Source organism: Myripristis murdjan, chromosome 9, assembly GCF_902150065.1.
Source record: "Myripristis murdjan chromosome 9, fMyrMur1.1, whole genome shotgun sequence".
Classification (NCBI taxonomy): domain Eukaryota; kingdom Metazoa; phylum Chordata; class Actinopteri; order Holocentriformes; family Holocentridae; genus Myripristis; species Myripristis murdjan.
In genome coordinates this window covers 2,470,838-2,495,574 of record NC_043988.1, presented here as the reverse complement: position 1 = coordinate 2,495,574, position 24,737 = coordinate 2,470,838, and the positions used below count along the sequence as shown (strand labels likewise).

Genomic DNA, 24,737 nt, shown 5'->3' with positions numbered 1-24,737 from the left:
TTGTATATGTTGAAGGTTTATGAAAGCTTTAAAAGCAGTTCTAGATCTTCATATCCTCTATAGAGATGATTTTGTACTGGGTAGAATGATCCTCTACCTTGGGCAAAGAAACATCAACTGAATCCCTCCAGCAAGTTGCTTTCCCTCTTTGTGCCCCTGGCCTATACAGTGAACAAGTACACCAAGATGCACTGAGCATGGGGCTGAATTATGCTGCGTTCATGTCATGTCAGATTTGCCATACGTGTGACCTGATGAATGGGAAAAGCATTGAAGTCAGCCTCCTAAAATGTGTTTTTTTTAACGTTCCAATATGACACATATTGGGACTCTAAATTTGTAAACACAGCAGTGAATCAGCCAATGTTGGTAGTCCAAAATAACAAAAATCAGAATGACGAGTTGCATTTAAAGTTATAGAACCAAGCTGACTTATGAAAAGTAGGTAATGCCTACCATAATTTGTCATCCCATTCCACCACTTCTTCTAATATGATGTGAATGCAGCATTAGTGTGTGCCTTACAGGGAGGCTAGTATTAGTGCTAGGTGGTTAGTCTCATTGAAGTTAAAGTAGCTGGATTCTCAACACTGATCCCAAAGACGCATTGTGTGTGCTTGAGTGAAACATTTGATGTCAAAGAATGGGGACATTTTCATTTAGTGGCTGACTTTCAAAAGAGCTTCAAGCCTTTTCAGTGGCTTTAGTGCCCCATGCCACTCTGCATGATACCTCATACATGACGTACAACGACTCATTTCAGCTGATATGCTCACTAAGTGGCGATGTTCCCACACACAAAATGGGTCCCTGACACCAAGTTCGAAAGGCCTTGCTGAGAAGCTGTCACAATCACTCTGTAAGTCACCCATACCTTTTTTTATTACATGAAATTTGGCTTATACTGACTGCAAAGGTTACATTACTACAATTCAAATGTATCAGTAAGTAACATAAGAAAAAGAAAAGGGACTTGTGAGTGCGTTCACTGTTTTACAGTGCAAGGATGTGTGCCACATGCTCGCTAAAATTTGGAACAGAAGATGTATGTGCAACACTATATACACAGAAGCTGTGCCAGAGAAAAGAGCACTTCTAATACATCCACAAACACTGTATGACTTCATATCAAGAAAGGAAAAATTACAAAACTGTGCAGCCATTTCCTACATCCAGCAAACTGAAACTCTTCCAAGAAAAGCATTTTACAGCACAATAAAAATCTTGCGATGTCAAATCAATTCCATTTAATTTGGCAACAAAGTGACGGGATAGCAATATGTCTTGATATGGAATGAAAAAAAAAATGGCGTGGGGGCTTGGTCGTGGGGCCGATCTAAACGATGAGTACACTGAGTCCAACAAAACAAGGATGTTTGCTGGATTCAGGAAAATGCAAGCGAATCAGAAATAGAAATGAAAGAGACACTCAGGAAGACAACAAGGACAGGAGAGCAGCATCCATAGACAGACAAAGAAACAGACACGGAGCAAAGCGGGGGGGAATCGGGTGGGGGGAGGCGGTGCGCGGCAACGTGGAGAGAGGAAGAGACGTAGATGTAGGTACTGCACCTTCTTCCTGTTCTGGGCTAATTTCTGGGCCGTCTGCCAGGCATGGAATAAAGCAGACAGGAGAGTTATGGGTTAGAGCAGAGCACAGGACACACTGGATCTGGACAAAACGGAGGGAGGCAAGGTGTGTGTTTTCAGTGTGCTGTGAGATCTAGTGTTACATGTGCGCACACATGGTTTCCGTCTTTCGATTGGACACTGTGAACGAGCTAACAATGCTCATTTCGCACAACTGCACCTGGTCTGTGCACACAATATTTTATTCCATCTGCAAATGTGATGATGTCCACAACCTACAACATGGCACACTAATGCATCTGCTCTGCATCCAGTAGGGTTGGGGTCTAATTTGGCGGGGAACATATCAATGTTCCCAGGGTGCTGTGTTGCCCAGTTCATCCAACCATCCATCTTCTGCCGCTTATCCGGGGCCGGGTCGCGGGGGCAGCAGTCTAAGCAGAGATGCCCAGACTTCCCTCTCCCCAGACACTTCCGCCAGCTCCTCAGGAGGAACCCCAAGGCGTTCCCAGGCCAGCCGAGAGACATAGTCCCTCCAGCGTGTCCTGGGTCTTCCCCGGGGCCTCCTCCCGGTGGGGCATGCCCGGAATACCTCCCCAGGGAGGCGTCCAGGGGGCATCCGAAACAGATGCCCGAGCCACCTCAACTGGTTCCTCTCGATGCGGAGGAGCAGCGGCTCTACTCCGAGCTCCTCCCGAGTGACCGAGCTCCTCACCCTATCTCTAAGGGAGCGCCCGGCCACCCTGCGGAGGAAACTCATTTCAGCCGCTTGTATCCGCGATCTTGTCCTTTCGGTCATTACCCAAAGCTCATGACCATAGGTGAGGGTAGGAACGTAGATTGACTGGTAAATCGAGAGCTTCGCCTTTCGGCTCAGCTCCTTCTTCACCACGAGGGACCGGTACACCGACCGCATCACTGCGGAAGCTGCACCAATCCGCCTGTCAATCTCACGCTCCATCCTTCCCTCACTCGTGAACAAGATCCCGAGATACTTGAACTCCTCCACTTGAGGCAGGACAACCCGGAGAGGGCATGCCACAGTTCAGTATTCTGTTAAAAACCCCACCCATCCTGATGAGACCTTAAAACCCGGGACCTTTTGTGTCCATTATGTATCATATAAATCTCTGGAGCACAGGACCCTAAGAACATTTGGAGAACTGCTGATGCACAGTTGCTACTTCGGGGATCTCACTCTTTTAAGAAAACCAATTTCCAGGATTTTTCAAGGGCATATTCAATGACTTATGTCAATATTCAATGTCATAGAAAGTGATCTCAGAATGATTCAAAATGAACAAAGTGGCAAAATTACTCAAAATTGTGTGAAACCGACATTGACATTACACATTGTCAATACATTGTTTTACCATGCATGTTACATGTGGAAACACTGATATGTTATAAACATGACAGCTGGGTACGGATGAGCACTGGAAGCTAGACATTTCCAGGTTTTCCAGGAAAAGTGGGGACCCTGTATTTGCATATTTGAATAAAACTGCAGTAAATGCTCGATATCAGCTTATCTGAAAACCTGTCAACAGTTAATCTGTCAATTGTCCAGCAATAATCAATGATGCTCTTTCTATTTTTTTATATTCCTTGTTTATAGTGTTTATATTGCTTACTGCTGTTTATCATCTGTGTATACTGTATATTTCTTCTAAATTTGCACATTGACCTACATCTATGCACATTTTATACACCTATGCTCACGGTTTTTTTGCACATTGCTTTTTGCACACTGTTGTACCTAGATCTCTAGTGTGTTGTACTTAGATCTTATTCTTTATATTTTATTTATTTAATCTTGTAATCTGTGGATACTGCTGAAAAACTGTGAATTTCCTTCGGGATGAATAAAGTATCTATCTATCTATCTATCTATCTATCTCTACCACGGATCCTCTCATTAGAACTATAATTTCTGTCTGATGAAGATGCTGTACCTTCATTTATTTGTTGTATTAGCTTACATCCATTCTTTCGGTCTTACTGCTTTTCATATCCCATTCTGCTGCTCTCATGACTCAGGGGAACATTAAAATCTATCTATTTCTTTTCAGTGTAAGAGACAAAAAAACGACACCAAATATATATACGGTACCATAGTCTGGAGCCTCCATTTTACTTTCTCTCTTTTTTTTTGTCTCTGTGTGACTTTGTCAGTTTGAATTTTTAGTTATGTGTGTCATAGCAGACACAGCTGTACACACGCACACACACACACACACACACACACACACACACACAATGTAAAAAAAAAAAAAAAAAAAAAAAAAAAAAAAGAATGACCCTAAAAATGCTACACAATAGCCTGCAGTCATTCTAGGGAGCGCAGCCCTCTCTTGCCTTTATGGCTTGATGGATTATTGTTACATTAACAGCTGCTGAGGCCTCCCATACCAGCAGATGTCTCTCTTGCTCTTACCACACAAGAGCACTTATTGTACTACATCACTTTGCAAGTTTTGCTTTATCCTGAGTGAACAGCAGCAGACTCCAGAAGAGCGCTGTCGAAAGTTTGCATAGATTCATAATCATTAAATATTTAAAACATTTTTCTCCTCACTCTGCTGAAAGCCTACAGAAACGTTTCTTGACTTTTCGTTTCGACTTGAAAACAGGATGGCACTTCCCTCAGGGCTGTTCTGTCGATATTTACAGCTCCTGTCCCTTCATTGGTGATCTATGGTTTATTATTCAAGCCATACGGCTCTATCAATGCTGAGCACAAGGGATGTAGAGACAGACTGTGTACAAGGCCCCTCAGCAGGGGGTCTTTAGATGCAGTGACACTGTGATAGACAATACAAAACATCATCTCACTGTGTGTGTGTGTGTGTGTGTGTGTGTGTTCATGTGTGTTTATGAGCAGCTCCTGAGGCAGGAGGCATTTTTACTGCTGGCTGAAAAATGCTGAGTCATATGAGCTATGGACTGGACAAGTGGCTGGGAGGGTGGGATTAGAGGGCTGATGCAAACAGAGTGATGACAAGAAGACCCTGGTCATGTGACAGGATGTGAGTGTGGGGAAGTGAAGCTGTCACAAGTAAACGCTGCAACCAAGCAATAGTATATATATTATCCACAGAACCTCATGGATCGTGACTGATGTTGCTCTGGAGTGCAACCGCGTTTTGTGCATACAAATTTAGAATTAGAATTTTTAAATTCCATTTTTACACCAGGCAGCGGAAAGCAAAGTGACTGTCAAACTGAGAATCAGCAGTCGTTGTAGCTCATGGGCTTGGCCAGCGGAAAAGCACAAGATACTGTACATTTCAAATTCTCCTCAAACAGCCTTAAAGGGAGACTTCACCCATTTTTAATATCTTTTCAAAATAGGTGACCTAACCTTTAAGGCTCATTCAACTGATTAAAAATGTCCTAATTTAAACTAACAATAATAATAATAATAATAATAATAATAATATGCAGGGGATAGTAGACATGATCTCTTCATTTGGTAGCGGTTAAAATCCGAGCTGCTGCATTCTGTATGAGCTGAACTGTGAGAGGGACCTGACTGAAGGCTGGCAGAAAGAGATGTTTAATTTGCTGACTTGAAGAAAGTGTATGTATATGTGTGTCTGTGTGTGTGTGTGTGTGTGTGTGTGTGGGTGTGTGGGTGTGTTTTTCACCTTGATGCGGCTGACAGCCTCTTGTGCCTGCATCATGCGAACGTTCTTGGACGGTGTTTTATCCGACAGCAGCTGGGTGGAGCCAAGGTAGTTGGCTGCAAAGATGATCCCATCGATCAGGTCCTCTGGATCACATGGGCCGGGAACTTGGGGGGGATGATGAGAAGAAGGCAAGAATAGAAGGAAGAGGAAGAGAGGAGAAGAGAAGAGAAAAAACTGCCTGTGTTTAATTCTGAACATCTGGCTGTGTAGATTGCATCTGTATTCTTAACCTTATTGACTGCACATACAAAGCATGACCAGGCTGTTGTCCATGCTCTTGTTCAAAGGCTACACAAGTGATTTTGAATCTCTGGCCCATTTACTATAATAGCCACATTTTACACTTTTTACAAACAAACTGTTTTGCAAATCATGTAGGGGTACTAAAGATTTCACGGCATATAATCAAAATCTGTCCATTTTTTAAATTTGAATTTTTGGTTGAAACACCCGCCTTATGATGTTCTGTTGTCACTATTCATAAACCACAGAGCTGATAACTAGATGTGTAAAGCAAACACAGGACTACTTTCCAGCAAAGAGATAGTTTTACTCCGCCCAATTTCAAGTCATCAAAACACAGCAGTGCTGCTGCTTTTAGAAAAACTAACGTGGACGACTATCATGGCGATGGAAAACTGGTGTGAAGAAAGTCTGAAGTCTCTGAAAGTTCATTTTCATATCATGGTGGAATGAATGGAAACCAATGACTGGATAAAAGGGAGGAAAAATTATATTTGAGTTCTAAAATATGACTGCTAAGATTAGCAGAAACATCAAGTAAACACATTTTGTAGATATTAGGCTAACTGTGCAAAATCACTGGTATGGTCCTTCAAGGTCTTATTCAGTTAAATATGCCTCCATAAGCCTTTGATAATCTGTTACCATGAATAAACCAGTTAACAGAATACACCCATCCCTCTTTGACTGAGCAATAGTAGCTTACTACCAATACATAGGACAGAAATGGTGATCCAAATAGTGAGAACTACTACCTGAGTTTGTGCAGACTGTGAAATTCAAAATTGAAAGCTTTAAAATGTTTCCATGTGGACCATTTAATATGGGACTAAGCCTTGGGTGAGTCTGTCTGTGTGTGTGTGTGTGTGTGTGTGTGTGTGTGTGTGTGTGTGTGTGTGTGTGTGTGTGTGTGTGAAACGGAGAAACAGAGACAGATGACTGAAGCGATTTGACTGGTGAACTACTAGAGCCCCCCTCGCCTCTTTCTGCTTGTCAGTCTACGCCGGCTCCAGAAATCATTGACATTTAGAAAATGCTGATGTGGCATTCAAATCAGGAGTGTAGCTCAGTAAGCTGTGTGCTACTGAGGAATCACTGGGGAGTCAGTCTCGACACAGTAAACACTGACAGTGCACTGTCATGCAGAGGTTTAAAGGAGCATGCCAATGATTTTGCAGGTTTAAACAGAGGGTTAAAGACAGGTTTAAATTTAAGCCTTCATTTAAACCAGTTTTAAAGTTTGGAGGAACAGAAATTCATGTGGTTTAAAATCTATAAAATCCTTAATTAAGGCTTTAGGCATGATACCAGTGATTTGCATGGTTAGCCTAACATCTACATAACAAAGCTGTTCAACTTATTTATGAACTTACTTGCATCATGAACAATATCATAGTCTAACTAAGATATTCGAGTCTTTCCTGGTTGCTAGCAGTGACTGGCAGGACTTTGCGGTTCAGTTTCTTTCTGACCGATCAATAGTCCACGATGGTTTCACATCAGCTTTTAGTATCAGCTCCTTGATGGAGGTGAACCTTGATGGAGGTGGTACCAAAAATAGCGTCCAGTACCAAATTTTGGCCAATGGAAAACCAAAAAAGTGGGTAAAGTCAAGGTGAGTAGAGTTGATACCACATAATGGGAAAGCGCTATTAGTGACATTCCAGTTTCTAGGCCTTCCCATCTATAATGGGGGTTTGGCAACTAGGAGATAATGAGGTGAATACTGGACTTTGGAACCACAGTGCACTTGCTTGGATTCATATACCCATGCATGCATATGGATAATACAACTTGGAGTACTATGATGTTCATATTTGCCCGGAACTCTAAACACACTGTCGCAATTCACTTCAATTGTTTTGGAGAGCACTGTGCCAGGTATCCTGCATGTTATACTTACATACCAACTTCTCAGTTGTTGGAACTAACAGGAGGGTGAGTAGATAATGACAACAGTTTCATTCTAGGTGAAGTTGCACTAGATTTTGCAAACAATCTTTGAATGGTGAATTTCGACAAACCATGCAAACATGTCAAATATTCAGTTTTATTAAATTTGGTGCATTGCTCTCTCCTGCAGCTACAACATGAAGCACTCACCTTCTACATATGTAGGGAAGGATGCAAGACTTCTCCTAGACTATGGATAAATAGAAGGGACAAACTGTTAGGATTTATTCAAACATTATCTCAATGTGACAGACAGAAGTGAAAATCAGATGCAATGCATGTCAGTTAATGTACAGTATACATTTAAATGTATACACACCTCTTTATTGGAGTGAGGGGATTCAAAGCTGTCATCCTGTAGCAGATGTCTGGTGGATGACTCTGCTCCTGGAGGAGAGGATGAGTCTGAACCAGGAGACTGGTAACATAGAGAGAGAGAAAGAAAGGGCAGACATTGAATAAGTTGAAGCTGAACTATAACAATGAACTAAGCAAAATTTTGTATGAAAATCCAAAGTGGGGATGCAACAGAGATAACTACAACGTGGAACCATTTATGTGTTTAAACTCTTTGAAACCCAGGAGCCATGGGTGGGCTTTTATTTTGAAAGTTGTGTGTTTGTTTGTTTGTTTACAATTATTTTGGTTTTCTTACAGAAGACACAGACAAACATGGAAGCTGAGAGAAGAAAGACTATACACTGAATGCAACTTGAAACAGAGATGCACTCTGTCACAGAGAACAATAAATGCAAAGAGAAGATTTCTTCCACAAAGCCAGTGCTGTCTGCCCAGAAATCCTCCAGTGCACAAAAGAAAGTGAACGTCTCTTCATTTTGGGAGAAATTACTGACACAGGCAGCAAAATATGTTTCTGCTAGCTTCAGCTGACGGGAAATCCCATGAGACAGCTCCTCACGTGATATGGGGCTCTAGTTTTGCAGACTGGGTGAGGCGGGGCGTAGCACAGCTGCGCTTCGCCAACTGGGTGTGGCCAGGTGGATTTTGCAAGTTTAGCACGCCATGCTCGGTGGCGCAAGTACTCCGCCATCCCTCCTACCGGTGGAAGGGAGGAGAGAAGGCGTGGAGTGGGTTTGACACAGCCGATTCACATTTAACCAATCAAATGAGCCCCTGTCCTCGCATTTAAAATGCGCTGCGTGAAGGCGTAATGAAAGTTTACACAATTGACAAGGAGGAAGAGAGCAGCAGCAACACACACTCAGGACAATGAGGCCAGTCTTGGCTGCTGGAATGTTGCTGGAGCTACCTGCCATCCATCTGTCCATCCATCCATCCATCCATGCATCTATCCTCACATTCGTCTTCCGCATTCCCGTCTTTCCATTACCTACCTGCCTCGCATCTCTCTTTTTCTCTTTTTCACCGTCTGTTAAAGTTATTGATTTTTACGAGCAAATATAAATTTTACTGTGAAGCCCCCATTTTTAATGAATGTTTTTACCTCAAAGGATAATCCTCGCCATATTCATATAAATACATGTTTGTTTTGCAACTTTCGACTCCATCACTTACTGATGCAACAACACACTAGAGATTAAAACAAAATCTAGTTCATGAAAGCTTTTACATTCGCTGTTCTAAACACCCAGTGTCTGGCAAGGAACTGATGCATTTTACATTTTCGATTTGTGTGGAATATTTATATATATGGAAGAAGAACTGGGTAGTTAACATGAGCAGTGCCAGACACCATGACTGGAAAAAAGACATCACCGTACTCAGGGCTGGATTGGGAACCCTTTTCAGGCCGGGAATCAGTCATGAACCGGGCCGGGGGTGGGGGGTAGTCTGTGGTAGAGTTCTCATCGGGCCTGAAAATTAAGACCCGACCCGACCCGGGCCGGACTGGGCCAGCCCGAGGCCCGACCCGACCCGACTAATTAGCCGAACTTTAGGCCCGACAGCCCGATAAAGCCCGAAAAAAAAAATCGCCAAATTCGCCATTATTTAGCAGAGCCGGTCGGCCGCGGCACCGGGGCACCATCAGTCGGTATCAGGCGAGCCGGCCGCGGCACCGGCCAGCATGAGGCAGCTCACCTGTCAGATCCGGCAGACCTGACGGGTGGGCGCGGTATCTGACGGTGCCGCGTCCGGCCCGCCTGATACCGACTGATGGTGCCGCGGCATGTGCGGGTCAATACTGTAGTCTAGAAAACTGGAGATTTTTTTTTTTTTTCTCGTGCGCCCCCAAGTAGATTGCGCCCTGGGCAGTTGCACTGCCCATAGCAAAAACCGTCCCTGCTGCCGAGTCTGCCAGCACAGCGGGATACTGCTGCAACTCTCTCTCACTTGTCTGCGCTGCGCTCACACAGCTGGTTGTCTGTCTGTCACTGAAAGTTTAGCCTCCAAATCCAATCCAGTCTCTCACTCTCCACCACCAGTCACATAAAAATGAAACGTCATAATCAATAACAGAACACATAATTCTATTTTTTTATTTAAAAAAAAAAAAAAAAAAAAAAAGTCCCCCACAGAACCCGAAGCCCGACCCGACCCGCCCAATTCACGTAAATTTAGGCCCGACCCGACCTGAAAATGTCGGGTCGGGTCGGGTCGGGTTCGGGCAGAATATGAGAACTCTAGTCTGTGGTGAAGTGCGGAGCGAGTCAGGTCACAGGTATAGCCTATCACAACAATAGCCGCCTGACGCACACACACACACATACACACATAAAGTATACATACACCCATCTACTAGTCCCAAGACAGACTGCATCTTGCCTTGCTCGGAGTCTAAATCACTTTGACAGCAATAAGGCAAACACACAGGCTGTAATGAGGAGAGTGAGGTGGTAGGCTGACCTCCTTAATACAAAAAACACCACTCATGGGCAAATCATCACAACCTATCACCTCCATGCGGGAGAAAGAGCGGTGCACGTTCTTCAGCAGTGGACTGGGGGAATATACACAGTAGCCTACAACCAGAGATGTAGATCAGCAGGGTGGAAGACGGCAGAGGTAACATAATAAGGTATAGGAGTATTGAGAGGTTATTTTAATACCATCACATTTTGCTAAGTCAAAAAAAAAAAAAAAAAAAATCAGACAGAAAAAGCCCAAGAAAACAAATACTACTTCTGTCTCCATAACAGAATATGAACTGTATGGTTTTAAAGTTCTCTTATATCAAGTAATCTGACATGTACTGGGAAAAAAGTAAGCCAGAGCCAGGCAGGGATGACATCAGCTCTTTATAAGCTGCTCTGGATCTGTCTGTGCTGAATGCAATTGGCCATTTGTTACAAACCCTGTGCCTTTCATGTGACCGTGCTCACTGATAAATCCTGCAATGAACACATGCTGAATGCTTTGTGAGACAAGCCCCTCAAGTAACAAAGGAGATAAAATGTAAATGGACAAATATAAGGGCCTGCTTGGTTGAGGATGAGGAGCCAGTATTGGGTATTGGGTCTACTCACAGCAACATGGCACCCAGTTTGGTCACACTTTATTTAGATTGTCCAATGTTAATGTTCAACTGAGTATCAAGATGTTTCACAACTGACTGATCTTAAGTCGCTCCCCTAAATGCAAACCAGCCAATCACAGCTTAGTAAATGTAAAAGCAATATGTTTGTCTCTTGATGTTGAGGTGTTTTTAGTGATTTATGCTGTTGCCGTAAAAAAAAAAAAAAAAAAAAAAGTCAGTCGTGAAACATTGTGCCTGGGGTCCCTGCAGCAGAGACAACTATGTTTGGTCGAAGTTAAATTATTGTGTGGGATTCATAAGATGCTGCTTTTTTGACCAAAGCAAGCGTTAAACCTGCTAAATTCACGTGACTTGACCCTGACTGAAGCCCTGCTTTTCTACACTCTCAGAAACAGGGGTACAGAAGGAGTCCATTTCTGCCCCCCAATGTACATTCTACACAAATGTTCCCCCTTGGGCTAATTACTAGACCTCAAGGTAATTAAATGTACCTCTTTCATAGCCAAAAAGGTAAATAAATGTTCCCAAGCAGTAAAAGGTTTGCTAATACATGGAACGAATGAATGAATGAATACATAAATAAACACCTACATAAATAAATAAATTAGGCAAAATATTAATTGAAGGTAGATTTTAACTAGCTATGGTTGAGTCACCTTGAAATGAAATAAGTTTTACAGATTCATGGATATGAAAAACAGGTCAATATTGTAGTGATAATATAGGAACAAGACAGCACAAGGCCACAAATAAGTACCTGATGTCAAGGGTACAGAAGCTGTAGCTTGTGGGGTTGTACCCCACTGACAAGCTGTTGTGCCGAAACTTCAAATTATGTGCTTTACTTTCTGAGGGTGTAGCTATAGGTTTGCTGGACAGTTAATTTAGCCTAGCATTGCCTGGGTGATGATGACGACTTCCAAGAAACATACTGTAAAAACTGGACTTAAATCGAACATGAACATTTTGATATAACGTGTAGACCTGTGTTTATGTGTGTTTGATTAAAACTGGATGAATGAACACAGAGGGAAGAACTGTTTAAAGCTAGTTTCTGCTGGAGAAGTGCAATTACTATGATCCTAGCATGGTTAGATTCAGCAGAAGATACTGAAAACGTGCATCTATAATGTGTATGTTGTTTAAAACTGCAAGAACAAACAAATGGCATAGCCTATCACTGAACCATCCCTGTGGCTGAGCAACAGTAACTAAGGGGGGCGGGACTTAGGATCTGTCAATTGAGTCTGTGTAGATGCTTAATGTCCTATCAGGCTCAACTTAGTATCAGATGACAATTAACTTTGCAGCAATAAGGGTTATAGTTAGGATCAGGTTTGGCTTGATAAAAAAGTTAAATATTGACATGGAACTGTCCTGATGAAAAGGCACCTCCAGTTTTTTAGTCTCCTCTCTGTCTCAACAGCTATTTTCACTGAATCCTAGTGATGTTATAATGCGTAAGCAGGACATACAGTCTGGAGTTGGCACGAGCCACAAAACCACATTGAAAACAACTGAACAAGCAGGTTCAAAAGTCACTGAGCAAAATAAAGAGGTAAATAAAGAGAGACATTAAATGCCATCAAAGGCCATGTTACAGTATTTGAAAGCATTATTTACAGACTGTTTTGTGACACTTAATCCTTTAACACCCTATAATGCTATAAGCATGCTAATGCTGGAATTTCATTCATAGTAATAGACTTAATTATGCTATACAAATGCAAATTACGCTCCAGGATGTATCTTCATCCTGATGTGCTATACACAGTGATTCTCTCCTGATGGGTCATGGTCCAAAAGGAAAAGGAAAACCACACAGGTCCAATTAATCAAAAATGAAGGAAAAATTTATTTCAGAGTTCCTATCACATACCCATGAAAAAATAAAAACTTAGACAGAACTTGAATGTGTGTACTGTAGACAGTCTGTCTGTTTCCAAAAAACAAACAACAAAAAAAACGTGCATCTTCATAGGGCAAAATCATGGTTTGAAATATTTTTGCAAGAACTGAAGGGAATTTCATGCTGCTTTCAGAGGGTTAACAGTGCATCAAGGTGTTGTGGCTTTCTGCCCTTTTCATTTTACCGAATCAAACTGAATAGCTCTTTAGTTAGTTGATGTGTGGATCGTGACGTGATGACTAAGGACAAACGTGGCTCCAGCTGAGAAACATGATCATTTGCATGAAAGTTAGTGTTAGGAGTAAGGTAGTCTTACTGTACATAATAGGAAATATTTGTCGTAACAATGTGGCTGAGCACTGCTTTCATGTAGAATTTTTTTTTTCACAGAGTGGCAAACACATGATCATGTGATGGCACTATTACTCGTGATGAACAGGAGAAGAATCTGTAATTTTGTAATTTTCTTAGATAATCTTTCTACTTCTGACAATCCACTGAGCCTTCTTTCTGTGAAAAGCTAGGACTATACATAGAGGTATATCACACAAAATAGCACAAGGTCCAGGTAAAATGATCAGATTCTGTGTACTGCAAATGGCTCAATGTTTCTCATTTTCACTGACTGAAAATCAAGACTTTCAATTTCTTGCAGGATGTATGAAAACCCTGACAATAAGTGCCACATTTAGGACTTTTCAAGATGTTAATGCTTCCTGGAATGAACCAATTAGAAAGAAAGAAAGAAAGAAAGAAAGAAAGAAAGAAAGAAAGAAAGAAATATGATTAACTAAGTTCTGACTCTATAAAAGGTAGTATAAGAAAAAGGACACCACGAAAGTATCTGTTTAATTGTAAAATAACTGTTCAAAGGATATAGAGTACATGTGTAACTGCTAACCCTTTTCTGTGTTCCTAGAGCGAACATGCAGCACAAAGAAACCATACTCTACGGTGGAGAAAATGAGACCTCTAATAACTGGATTTAAGACATAAAGACATTTCACATTTATGACTTTTTCAGACTTTTTAAGGAGCTGTGGATCCCCTGCACGCTACCTGAGGACACTGACTGAGCCAAACAAGTTCATGAGGACATGCGAAGCCATGTCTGGCTTCAACTTGATAACTGTGTTCTCAGAGAAGCAATTATGTGTGACGGGTCCTGGGAGCTTTTCTTTAGTTGTTATTCTGAGGGCATTAACATTGCCTTTGCTATCTGCTGTTTTGCCCCATGCGCTACCCCTTTCTAATGCACAACTGCATACAGTGGCTTATGTCACTCTTCCAGCCACACGGCTCATTTAACAAACTTGGAAATGTAATTTTGTACTGATTCTCAACATGGAGAAGCAAATTTAGTTCCTGTGGGAAACCTGCACGTCTTTTTTTGAGAATCAGCACTCCTTTTGTCATTTTTTTGAACAGTCTATCGTATGAGACAAATTTTCTACATTTATATGCATGATTCTCTCTTCTACCCAGGATAATTCCTCATTAAGTCATCATTTCGTATTGAAGATAACGTGATGATATATGATTACTATTTACTTATTAGATCTATTTATTGATTGATCTTTTTCTGTTAGTGCAGCTTTTTGTCATTATGTTTCTATTTTTATTATTTAATTGTTTTTGAATGTCATCTTTTTTTTTTTTGCTGTTGTCTTTGTAATATGTTTTTGGCATCAATGTGTTAGTTAAGCTTGAAAATCTCAATAGAAAACACAGTAAAACAATTCATAACTTGCTGGAAGTGCTACAGCTTTTTTACCCATTTAGTGCAGGTAATTTTTGTCTTTTTATTACTATTTTTTAAATTCTTTAATTGTTTTTGATTAGTATTGTTATTATTTTTGCAGCTGTTGTTTGGTATGTTTTTGGTATCAATGTGTTAGTTAAGACTGAAAACTTAAATTAAAAAACAATAAAACAATTCATAGTTTTCCATGACATTAAATGAAATAACACTAGAAGTGCTATGGCTTTTTTGTCCATTTTTTTCCTATTTATCCGTCCCTTCAATATATAAAGGGAAGTGTTATAGCAAACTGTCCAAACCTCATCTGGATGATGTTGCTCAGCCTGCTGCTGCTCCTGCTCCTGCTGCTGCTGCCTGGCTTGTTCCTCCTCATGCTTCTCCACCTGGTACATCCAAAAGTTTTCCATAGCTCTCAAATAATGGCAAAGTCTCACTTGAACCTGTTAGTGCTTAGGAAGCTAATGAGTGTCCAAGCTGAACAGCAGCTAGTGTTGACAGTGGTGGTGAACAGGGCCCCTGCAGTAGCTGGCTTCAGGCACATACAGTCAGCTACTCAGGTGACAGTCAGGTATCAGGCTTCACCATGGAATCAGCAGGGTGTGCCTGTCTGTCTTTTTGTTGATCTGGATTTATGGTGTTGACATGCCTCTGATGTCAGTGACATTGTTTGATGCCAATGTGTCCAATTAATTTGAATTATTCAGACACATACTCCAAATATCAAGTCAAAGGTGATGCTGGTGATTATGTCAAATCATTACTAACATATTGCTGTGATTCTTCTATTTTAAAACAAAAACAAAAACAACAAACAAGCGTATTGACATGGAAATATTATCCAGCACAAACCAGGCTACATTCTGGTTCCACTGATTTTGTTTGTTTGTGTGTGAGTGTGTGTCCTGACAAGCACAGAAAAACAGGCCTCTCTCCGCCAGTTATTGGATCCCTACTGAATTATTTAACTTCTCTCACCCTTCGTCTCTCTCTCTCACCCATACTGAATAAATCATTGGGAGGGTGTGGGGAGGAAAAAAAATAACCTGTGGAAAGAATTAACTTGTGGAAGTGAAGGGGGGTGGGGCTGCATGTTTGGATATGTGGGCCTTCAAAATGTTCAGAATAACCACCCAAAGCTGCAGGAGAAAGCGGTGGATTAAGGCTATGCTGCTCTGATTGTGATCTGAGCAAGACAACAATACTGTCGAGGGCTTTCAGATGACTTCATGCCTCCTCTGGAAGCCAAAGTGGAACATATCGGCTCCACTAGCTTTACCAGTGACATCATGGCTGAGGACAGCTGATTGTGTTTCTATACATAACAGGCATCTGTCACTCCCAAACTGAATAGACCTGGTTAGGTTATGTATCACTTTGTCTGGGAACTGATCATTCTGCCACTGATACACTGAACAATTAGGATTTAGAAAAAGTACATTTGTTAATCGGTTGACGACAGTAGCTGGTAAAATAATCATAGGATAAGATAAAGCCTATGCCAGCTTGTTGGGAAACTGGCTCATTGGCCAACTTTACCTTTTACATGTTAAATCAGAAGCACCACCAAAATCGTCCCTTGTGTCTCTTGTGTTTGGTAGACATACAAATTCACATTAAAGGACAATTGTGGTATTTTTGAAGTTATCTCTGACTTCTTTACCATTGCGTATGCTGGTAAATACAACAACTTTACTGACTGTGTTAATACTGGAAAGCTGCGCTAACTATGCTGAGCAATTAAGCTACCCACCATGCAATGTGGAAAAACAACCATATGTGTGGATCGTGGATTCAAAATGTTCAAATGATTAAAAAAAAACATAAATAGTTGAAAGTTCTCCAGCTTGGCTCTTTCAAGGTGTCATACATTTTAGTAGCCTACAAGAGTGTGTCTTCATGGATACTTTGCTATTCAACATTAAATTTAACAGTGGGCTGAAAATACAGATCTCCATATTAGCCAGCCAATGTTGTACGACTGTATAACAGAAGAAATAACAATTACTGTAAAGAACATATGTATAAGCTACCATTTTCTACATCAGTGGTTCTCAACCTTTTTAGTGTCAAGGACCCCCAAAGTGATACACATCAGTCTCAGGGAGTCTCAGGGATCCCAGTTTATTCAGATTTGATTATTCCTTGCTGTCTGTAATATGGATGGCAGATTAACAGTGAGGAGTGTGAAATCTATGAACAGAATAGTCATTCTTATACAACCTCTCACTGGGCTAACATCTAGTCAATGAAATGATGGTGAAATTAAAAAATTCCACATTTTCTGAAAATGAAAATACTAACACATTCTCTACCCCAGGTCAAATACTGCAGCTTGGCCAAGCTCTGTTCGTGTCTCATGCCAATGCCAAAGGCGCCCTTCAACATCAGGACGAGACACATTGGGCCTTCTCACTTTTATCGTGTCATTATAAAGAGGTTAGGTTTACACAACAAAAACACTTGGTTAGGGTTACAGAAAGTTTAGGTTTATGCATAAAAAACACTCGGTTAATTTTAGAGAAAGGTTTGGTTTGGGCAACAAAATGGAAAATGGACTGTCAGTTGCACACAAAAGTTCTCGCTCCCTTTGCGGACTTTCTCACTCTTTATCCTACATCACCATCCCCGCACCTCATACTGACGTCATAGGATGCCTTTGTGTGCCTTTGGCATCGGTATCAGACGGCGAAGGGCATGACCAAGCTGCTATATTTGACAACCTTGGAAGGAGAATGGACTGAAAAAACAGCAGCCCTGAGTAAAGACCTGCTTCAGCGTTCTAGTACTAACCAAAGCCTTCAGGAAGCACCCAACATTTACAGCACCTAAACATGAACAGTGCCCATAATTTGAGCCTTACATTAACAGTAGACTTTAACTACACTACTCATTGATCCACTGAGTAGGCCCCAAGTATTTGTAGTTGGGGCCCCCACATCATCAATATCCTTCAGAAGGGCCCCATCATTGATACAACTCTGGGCTAGCTTTAACGTCACCTCAAATTCAAAATGCCAAATGCCAAAATCAATTTTTCTTGCTCCAAGTATTTAGTTAATATTATCTAACAGGTGTGTTACAAAGGAAAAGCTACAATAAATTAATCTATCATCAACAAACATTATAAAACAGGTATATTGTCCTGGGCTAAAATTAAGATTTGTCTTTCAATGATGTCTCTAAAAAGCTGGGGAAAAAAAATGAAGACATAAGGGCCTTCAGGAGTCAAGGACACTCAAGTGCGGAGAATAAAATAAAGCAATGAATACACACAGAAGCTCATCACAGACAACAACTGCATGAAAGACATAAAGCCTTTAACCAGGTAACTGCTTCAGGTCTAAATGTGGGCCTACGCTGTCGTGTGCATCACTGAATATAACAGCTGTTACTGAATGCATTCAGCAGCCAAGGCAATACTCACAACACATTCACTGACACAATGTCTCTCTCTTTCTCTCTCTCACACACACACACACACACACACACACACACACACACACACACACACACACACACACAGACATAGTGCACATCTGATCATCATCGACAATAACTGGCACAGAACTATGCAGCAATATGACAACAAATCCTCCAGCAAAGCACATGTGCACACAGCGCAGCAGCTAATTCTACCAGTATGCATCCAAGTGATTTCACACCAAAGTATGACCTTGCTTGACACCAATAAATATATTTGTTGTAGTATTCGAGCGGGCTCAGCTGATGTTTTCTGATGCAGTATATTAGGATTAGGATATTAGGATTCTTATAAAAGAAGAAGAAGGAAGGGAAAAAATACTCAGCCTAACTTGGAAAAAAAGGTTGTGCACCTAGATCCACTGGGTTCTCATCAAAAGCGCAGGCCATTTTCCAAGACAGCTGATTGGTCAGTAGGTGGGGCTTTTATACCTGCTAAGCTGTTATCCTGAACTTAACCTGCTCCGGAGCAGGTTACTTGTTCAGTGCATGTTACCACGGCAACGTACCCCGATAAAAAGTAAACCACCTTTATGGTACAGAAAACCCAGGGTTAACCCTGAAGTTACGTCGCTAAGCTGAAATCCAGCTTTATGGTACAGGCCTCTGGTGTCCCTATGTGTGGTCTTAATGTTATTTGATGCTCTTATGTTTTTGAATCTCAAGTGAATTCCTGGTTAAATAAAGCTTCAATCAAATTAATGAATGATATAAATGAAATTTAAAAATTTGAGCGATATAGTTTATCAAATAAATAATCAATTAATGAATCAATCAAGAAATGTGGCAAATCAGGGGGCCTGGTAGAGCGCTTACTCCAGAAGTCCTACCCACAGCGGCCTGGGTGCCAATCCAGACCAACGCCCTTTAACCTGCCTTTCCTGTCTCACTCTACTGTCACTATCAAATAAAGCAGAAATGCCAAAAAAAACATAAAAAAAGAAAAAATGTGTGATTTGATAGATAAATGATTAAAACAACATATAAAAATAACTGTCAATTTCATAATCAAAAATAGAATTAATAAATAAAACTGGTAAAACATTCAAGAAATAAATATGATAATACATTTGAAAATACTTTCCATAATGTTACAAATAAGTGCTTGAGATTCTTAATTTGTCAACTGCTTTATCTTTGCTCACAAAAATGCCACACACAAATGGTGGACAGTCTATTCTTCTTCTTCTTGTTTTGTCCCTTATGTACTTTATAATTTATTTGGGTCTTTTATTTTTCTCGCTGTGACCCCCTTTGTAACTTTGTTTTGAAAAGTACTCTATAAATGATCACCACTATGTCTCGAGGGCAGTGCAGGACATCTGTTTTTTTTCATTGATTTGCCTCATGCTATTTTTTTTTCAGGAGAGCAGAGGAGAGGGGATGAGAGAGCTAAGTCTTTTCTAAAGGTGGCATTGAAAAGCTGTCAGTGTTATTAAAGTCAGATTAAGGAACTGACAAGCCAAGCACCAACACCATGTGACTCAATAAAAGCCCCAAATCCCTGTACTTACGTCACCCCCTAGTGATGGCTGAAGGTCATACTCGGCAGTGGGGCTCAGGTCCTGTCTCATCACCCAGATGGGCTCCTTAGGCTCATCTGGAGTGTAAGGAGACCTCACAGTGCGGGTCTTCACCTCCTCTATGGCCTCCTTGATGTCTTTGATAGCCAGAGATATGGCGTCCCGCTTCTCCTGACTGTTCCTCATTGCAACTGGCTCCTCCACAGGACTGACCGCCTGATTTTTCGTTGACTCTCGGTTGGTGGCTTTATGATTTTTGTCAGGTGGGTAATCCATTTGGGATTCAGGTGGGGTTTTTTCTTCTCCCTGTAATTCCTCATTTTCTTCATCGATGGTTTCATCGGCAGCCCGATGCAGACTCTGAGAGCTCAAGCTCTCTTTGACCTCAGCCACAATGCTGTCAATGTCCTCGTCCTGGTCGTAGCTGTCGGCACGCGGGTACGGAGCAAATTCGGCCTCCTTCTCAGGGCTATCCGATTCGCCATCTGAGCGCTCATCGTAGTGGCGCAGCCGAGAGCCCACCGCTTCCTGCTGGTGATAATCTCCACTTCCTGCCCGGCCTTCCAACAGCCGAAAGCCTGCCCTCCTCTGCTGGAGGGACTCAGCATGCTCAGCCCTGTCAGCAGCGGATGAAACTGATGTGGGAGTGTCACCAATTTCCTCATAAACATGTTCGGAGAGTGAGTAAATGTCATATGGTTCAGAGTAGGCCTCGTCCTCTGGTCCAGCAGCTAAAGTCTCCACGCTTTGCTCGGCTGAGACGTCAGCCCTTCCCGAGGAGCGGCTCAGGGGCTGGGTGTAGACATAGTTGGAGTACCCCGGGTTCAGAGTCTCTTCTGCTTCATCTTGTCTCTGGGGGTGCTGGACGTCATGCAGGGGTTCGCGTGGGAGGGGGGCGTGAAGAGGGTAGCTGGGATGGGGATGAAGGTGTTGCTGTTCAGCTTCAGCGCTTTCTGTGTACCCTTCTGCCTCTGGGCGCAGCTGGACTCCATAGTTCCCCACCTCATCCTCCACCTCTGGTTGGCCCTCGGGCTCCAGTGACATCATCACTAGACCATCGTCGCCCTCGGCCCGGTCCGTGTGGGTGTGGAAGCCACTCTCAGTGCTAGCAGAGCGGGCCAGCACTGAATCATCCCTCTCTCTTTCATCGTCCTGGTTCATCTCGGCGTGGTGCTGCTTCTCCTGTTGTTGTTGTGCTAGCTGCTGTGCTCTCTCGGCCTCTCTCTGCTGCCTCTGTCTGTGCCTCTGCTGCTGGGCTCTGATCCGGGCCTCGCTGTCACCCTGTCTGCGGTAGCGCGTCACCGCAGGCCGGGGAATAGGCTGGGGCTGCGGAGAAGATTGGGCCCCAGGATGCAGCTCTGCATCTGGCTCCTCCTGCGGCCTGCGCTGCGGTGGCCCCCTCGCTCTGCCTCCAGCGCTGCCTCTGGCAGGGGCTTCGCATCGCCTGTAGCGCTTCTCCTGGTTGCTGTGGTTACGAGGTCGACCGTTGTGGTTGTTGTGGCGATGGCGGGGAGGGGCATCGGCCTCCTCTATCATCTCCTGGCCAACCTCCGTCTCCTGGGGGTTCATGGCTGTCTGGGATGGGTTGATCAGTCCAAAGGTGACAGGGAAACAGTCTAGGAGTCCATCGTCAGCAGACGCCTCAGAGACACACGGTTGGGGCAAAGACTGCTGACAAGAGACAGATGGACAGACAGAACAGAGGGAAATGAAAGGAGAGGTGCATAGACATAGAGGGTAGGGGTTGTAACTGCACTGTAAGCCTCCAAGAGAATCCAGGCAGTCAAAACATACAGTAAGGAACATATGTTTTGACCAAACACAGGTGGTCTTCATCAGTCTACATCCCAACCACCTGTGTTTGGTCAAAAGATATGTTCCTTACTGGATTCTTTGACTGGCTGGCTTGTCTTTACCTTTTCTGGATAGTTCTGGATACTCTTAGAGGACCACACCAGTGGTGTTGATCATTTGTCGCATTTGTTACAATTTAGCTGCATTTTACACTGCAACTAACCATTTTGCAAATCATGCAGGGGTACTAAAGATTTCAGTGTTCAGTTTGTGTTGATATTGTGGAGAATGTGCAAATTTAATTCTATGTTTATTGGGTATTGGGTATTTAGGTTGTAGTTTGCAGAGGTCTAGTACTGGACTACATTATACTGAGAGGTGTTTCTATTTTTCTGTCCTCCCTTCTTGTATACATGGAGGGGACATAATAGTGGAAACAGCTCTCAGTAAAATGCAGTCCACCTCTGTTACTGTGACAACAAGAAAAGCTCAGCATTATAGGCAGCAGGAAAGGAAACTTTACAGCACAACAGTTGGATTAGACTGAATCACATTGTACAGGTGTGCCTAATAAAGTGAACACTGAGTGTATAATATTCTGCTTCTGCACCGAAGAAAGTCGTAAACATTCACAAACCAAAGAACCAATTTTCTGACAGAGGGACAATTTCACGTCATCAAACACAACAGTGCTGCTGCTTTTAGCAAAACTAATGTGGACGACTTGATTACGGCGATAGAATACTGCTATGAAGAAAGTTTTAAGTGTCTGAAAGTTCATTGTGGGAAAAGATTTACATGATTTTTTAAACATAATGCACATACTTCTTTTACAGTTACAATTAATGCACAAGTAGAATTAATGCACATTTTTATACATGATGCACCTTTTTCTAAGGCATATATTTTGTATTTATTTCTTTTTCAATTTCTTATAATTGAATTCCTCTCGAGAATTTGAGCGACCGCAGCTGACAACTGCAGCATTTTGATTCTGATTCTGAAACATGAAACATACATTTTGCAGCTATTACACTTAACCAAAACCACTGGTATGATCCATTAAATACCCTGCACTGGCAGAACTGAACAAGTGAATTACATTAGATCATGTTAAAGTCAAACTTGTGTCAAGTCACATATTCTCTTTTTATTGCACCTTAAATAGAAAACACTTTATTTAAAAAAGTTTCACAAAATGTAACATAACTGTGAAGGATCTAAAAAGAGAGAAGCAGATACACACCAGTCCCACGGAAAGACCACAGAGTAACAATGTGTGCCTTTAAATGACTTTTAAAAATTCAGCCGGAGCTCTCAGTTAGCTGATCAACCATCAAAGCAGAGTGTGTGTGTGTGCCTTTTTCTTCATGTGCATACTTGAGAAGGAATGTATGTGTGAATGACCTAGTTACAACCAAATACTACAAAGATGATGAAATTCTACAGTGGAGCTTAGTGGGAGAACTCGTCTAGCAGAATTTTTCTTCCAGTGGGACGGTTTTGTCCAAGTGAGTTAAGGGAGTGAAGATTCTTACAAATGAGATTTTCTCTTATCAAACTTTTACACTTGTGCTCAATTAAAAACAAAATCCATTCAACTTTGATAGATAAAGAGGAATTTTAGCCCAAATAAATGCATTTCAAACTTTTTTTTTTAACCTTGACTTATCCAGGGGAATTTGTATGAGCTCTTTAGAGTTTTCCTTTTCTAATTCACATTCACATTCCGTTCAGCTGTGGTAGCTGTGGTGCAGCTGAGAGGTAGTTACTGAAGGAAATGCATTTGCATTTGTCATTTACTTTTCCTACCTATGTTTCTCTAACTCGGGAGATTCAAGAAAGAAAAGATTACTAGTATATACTGTACAAATATTCAGTGATGGAAAATAATTCATTTGTATTGGATTAGGGTAATAGAGAGGAGTGAATGACATTAAAGGACCATGCCAGTGATTTTGCATGTATAGCCCACTGTAGTGCCTACAAAGTTTGTAAGTTCTGCTAATCCCTCCCAAAGCAAGCAGTCGTATTTTATTTAGAAACTGATATCATTTGTCCTCCACTGTGATATAAAAAAATGAACTGTCAGAGACTTGTAACTTTCTTCACACTATAATATGGTTGTCCACGTTAGTTTTCCTAGAAGCAGTAGCACTGTTGTGTTTTGATGACTTGAAATTGTGTGGAGTGATCTCAAAGCCTTCCTGGTGGTGCATTCAGGGGGCATCTGAGTACAGTAGACGGTCATTTCGCACAGACTGACAGCATCAAATTGATGATCTGTGTTGTCAGTAAACCTAACCCAGACGACAAAAAGCACCAATGCCATGAAGATATTGATAATATGACAATATTGTGAATTTAATTGTTTTTAATCAAATGAAAATTGTGTGGTAAACTCACTCGTCTGTTTTCCACATTTTGAAAGTACAGAAATATTCCCGTCCACAGCTCAGCTCTGACCTCGGACGTACTGCTTTCCTGGAGATAGCAAAAGCATTTCTACTGGAATACTTCCGTTGACAAGAGCTGCACAAACTTTGGAAATTATGTGGGATCATAAGTTTGACAACAAAGAGCCCCTTAGAGATGACAATGAATTCGCTTTCTATGGAATGACTGTGTCCTTGTGGGTGGGACATACGCCCAACTACACCACCGACTGCTCGAGAACAGTCTCTCCATTGGAAAACAAAAGTCCCCAGGGAAAAGTTTACCTTCCTCAGCCAATTATCAGCTCTTTGGTTTATGAATACTGATGACTTTGTTAGCCACAGAAGCAGAACATTATGAGGTGGCTGTTTCAACCAAAAATTTTTATTTGAAAATGGAGGGATTTTGATTATATGTTGTGAAATCTTAAGTACCGCTGCATAATTTGTAAAATGGTTTGTTGCAGTGTAAAATGTGGGGAAGGTGCAGTAAATGTGAAAAGTGATGTCAAAATCCTTTAAGAGAAATCTCTTAAACTCTAAGAATGGAAACCTCCTTCATACAGTTTCTCCAGGGTGGGAGGCTAACTGCCCTTATTACTTGAGCCATTCATTCATTTTAATCACGTCCACAATGGCCTGGCCTGAACAGCCTCAAGCTTTTGTCTCCTCTGTGCTGAAGAGTTGCCATCAGACGTAATGCCTGACATTTTTCTGAACATAAAATGCATACTCATTTTCTGGAATAACAGATTCTTTCTGTTCCTCATATTCTGTGATGTCACAGAACCAACTGTGACAAAGTGTCAGATGTCAAGATTTACATTGCCTGCATTGTTCTGTGATAACCCTTTGTCCCATCAGGGCTCTGGGTTTTAGATGTTAAAGGGATAGTTTAT

At 41.8% G+C, this 24,737-nt stretch overlaps 1 protein-coding gene across 1 annotated transcript in view; it reads right to left on the bottom strand.

The window, feature by feature from the left end:
• The window catches only part of apba1a (amyloid beta (A4) precursor protein-binding, family A, member 1a), an 86,716-nt gene that overhangs the window by 12,400 nt on the left and 49,579 nt on the right, over window positions 1-24,737 (bottom strand). The window contains exons 4-8 of the mRNA XM_030059177.1: window positions 19,601-21,280; window positions 7,798-7,896; window positions 7,629-7,668; window positions 5,241-5,386; window positions 1,573-1,605 (exon numbers count right to left, since the gene is read on the bottom strand). Of these exons, the coding sequence (XP_029915037.1) occupies window positions 1,573-1,605; window positions 5,241-5,386; window positions 7,629-7,668; window positions 7,798-7,896; window positions 19,601-21,178 (1,896 nt within the window). The 5' untranslated portion in view covers window positions 21,179-21,280. The remainder of the gene's footprint in view (window positions 1-1,572; window positions 1,606-5,240; window positions 5,387-7,628; window positions 7,669-7,797; window positions 7,897-19,600; window positions 21,281-24,737) is intronic.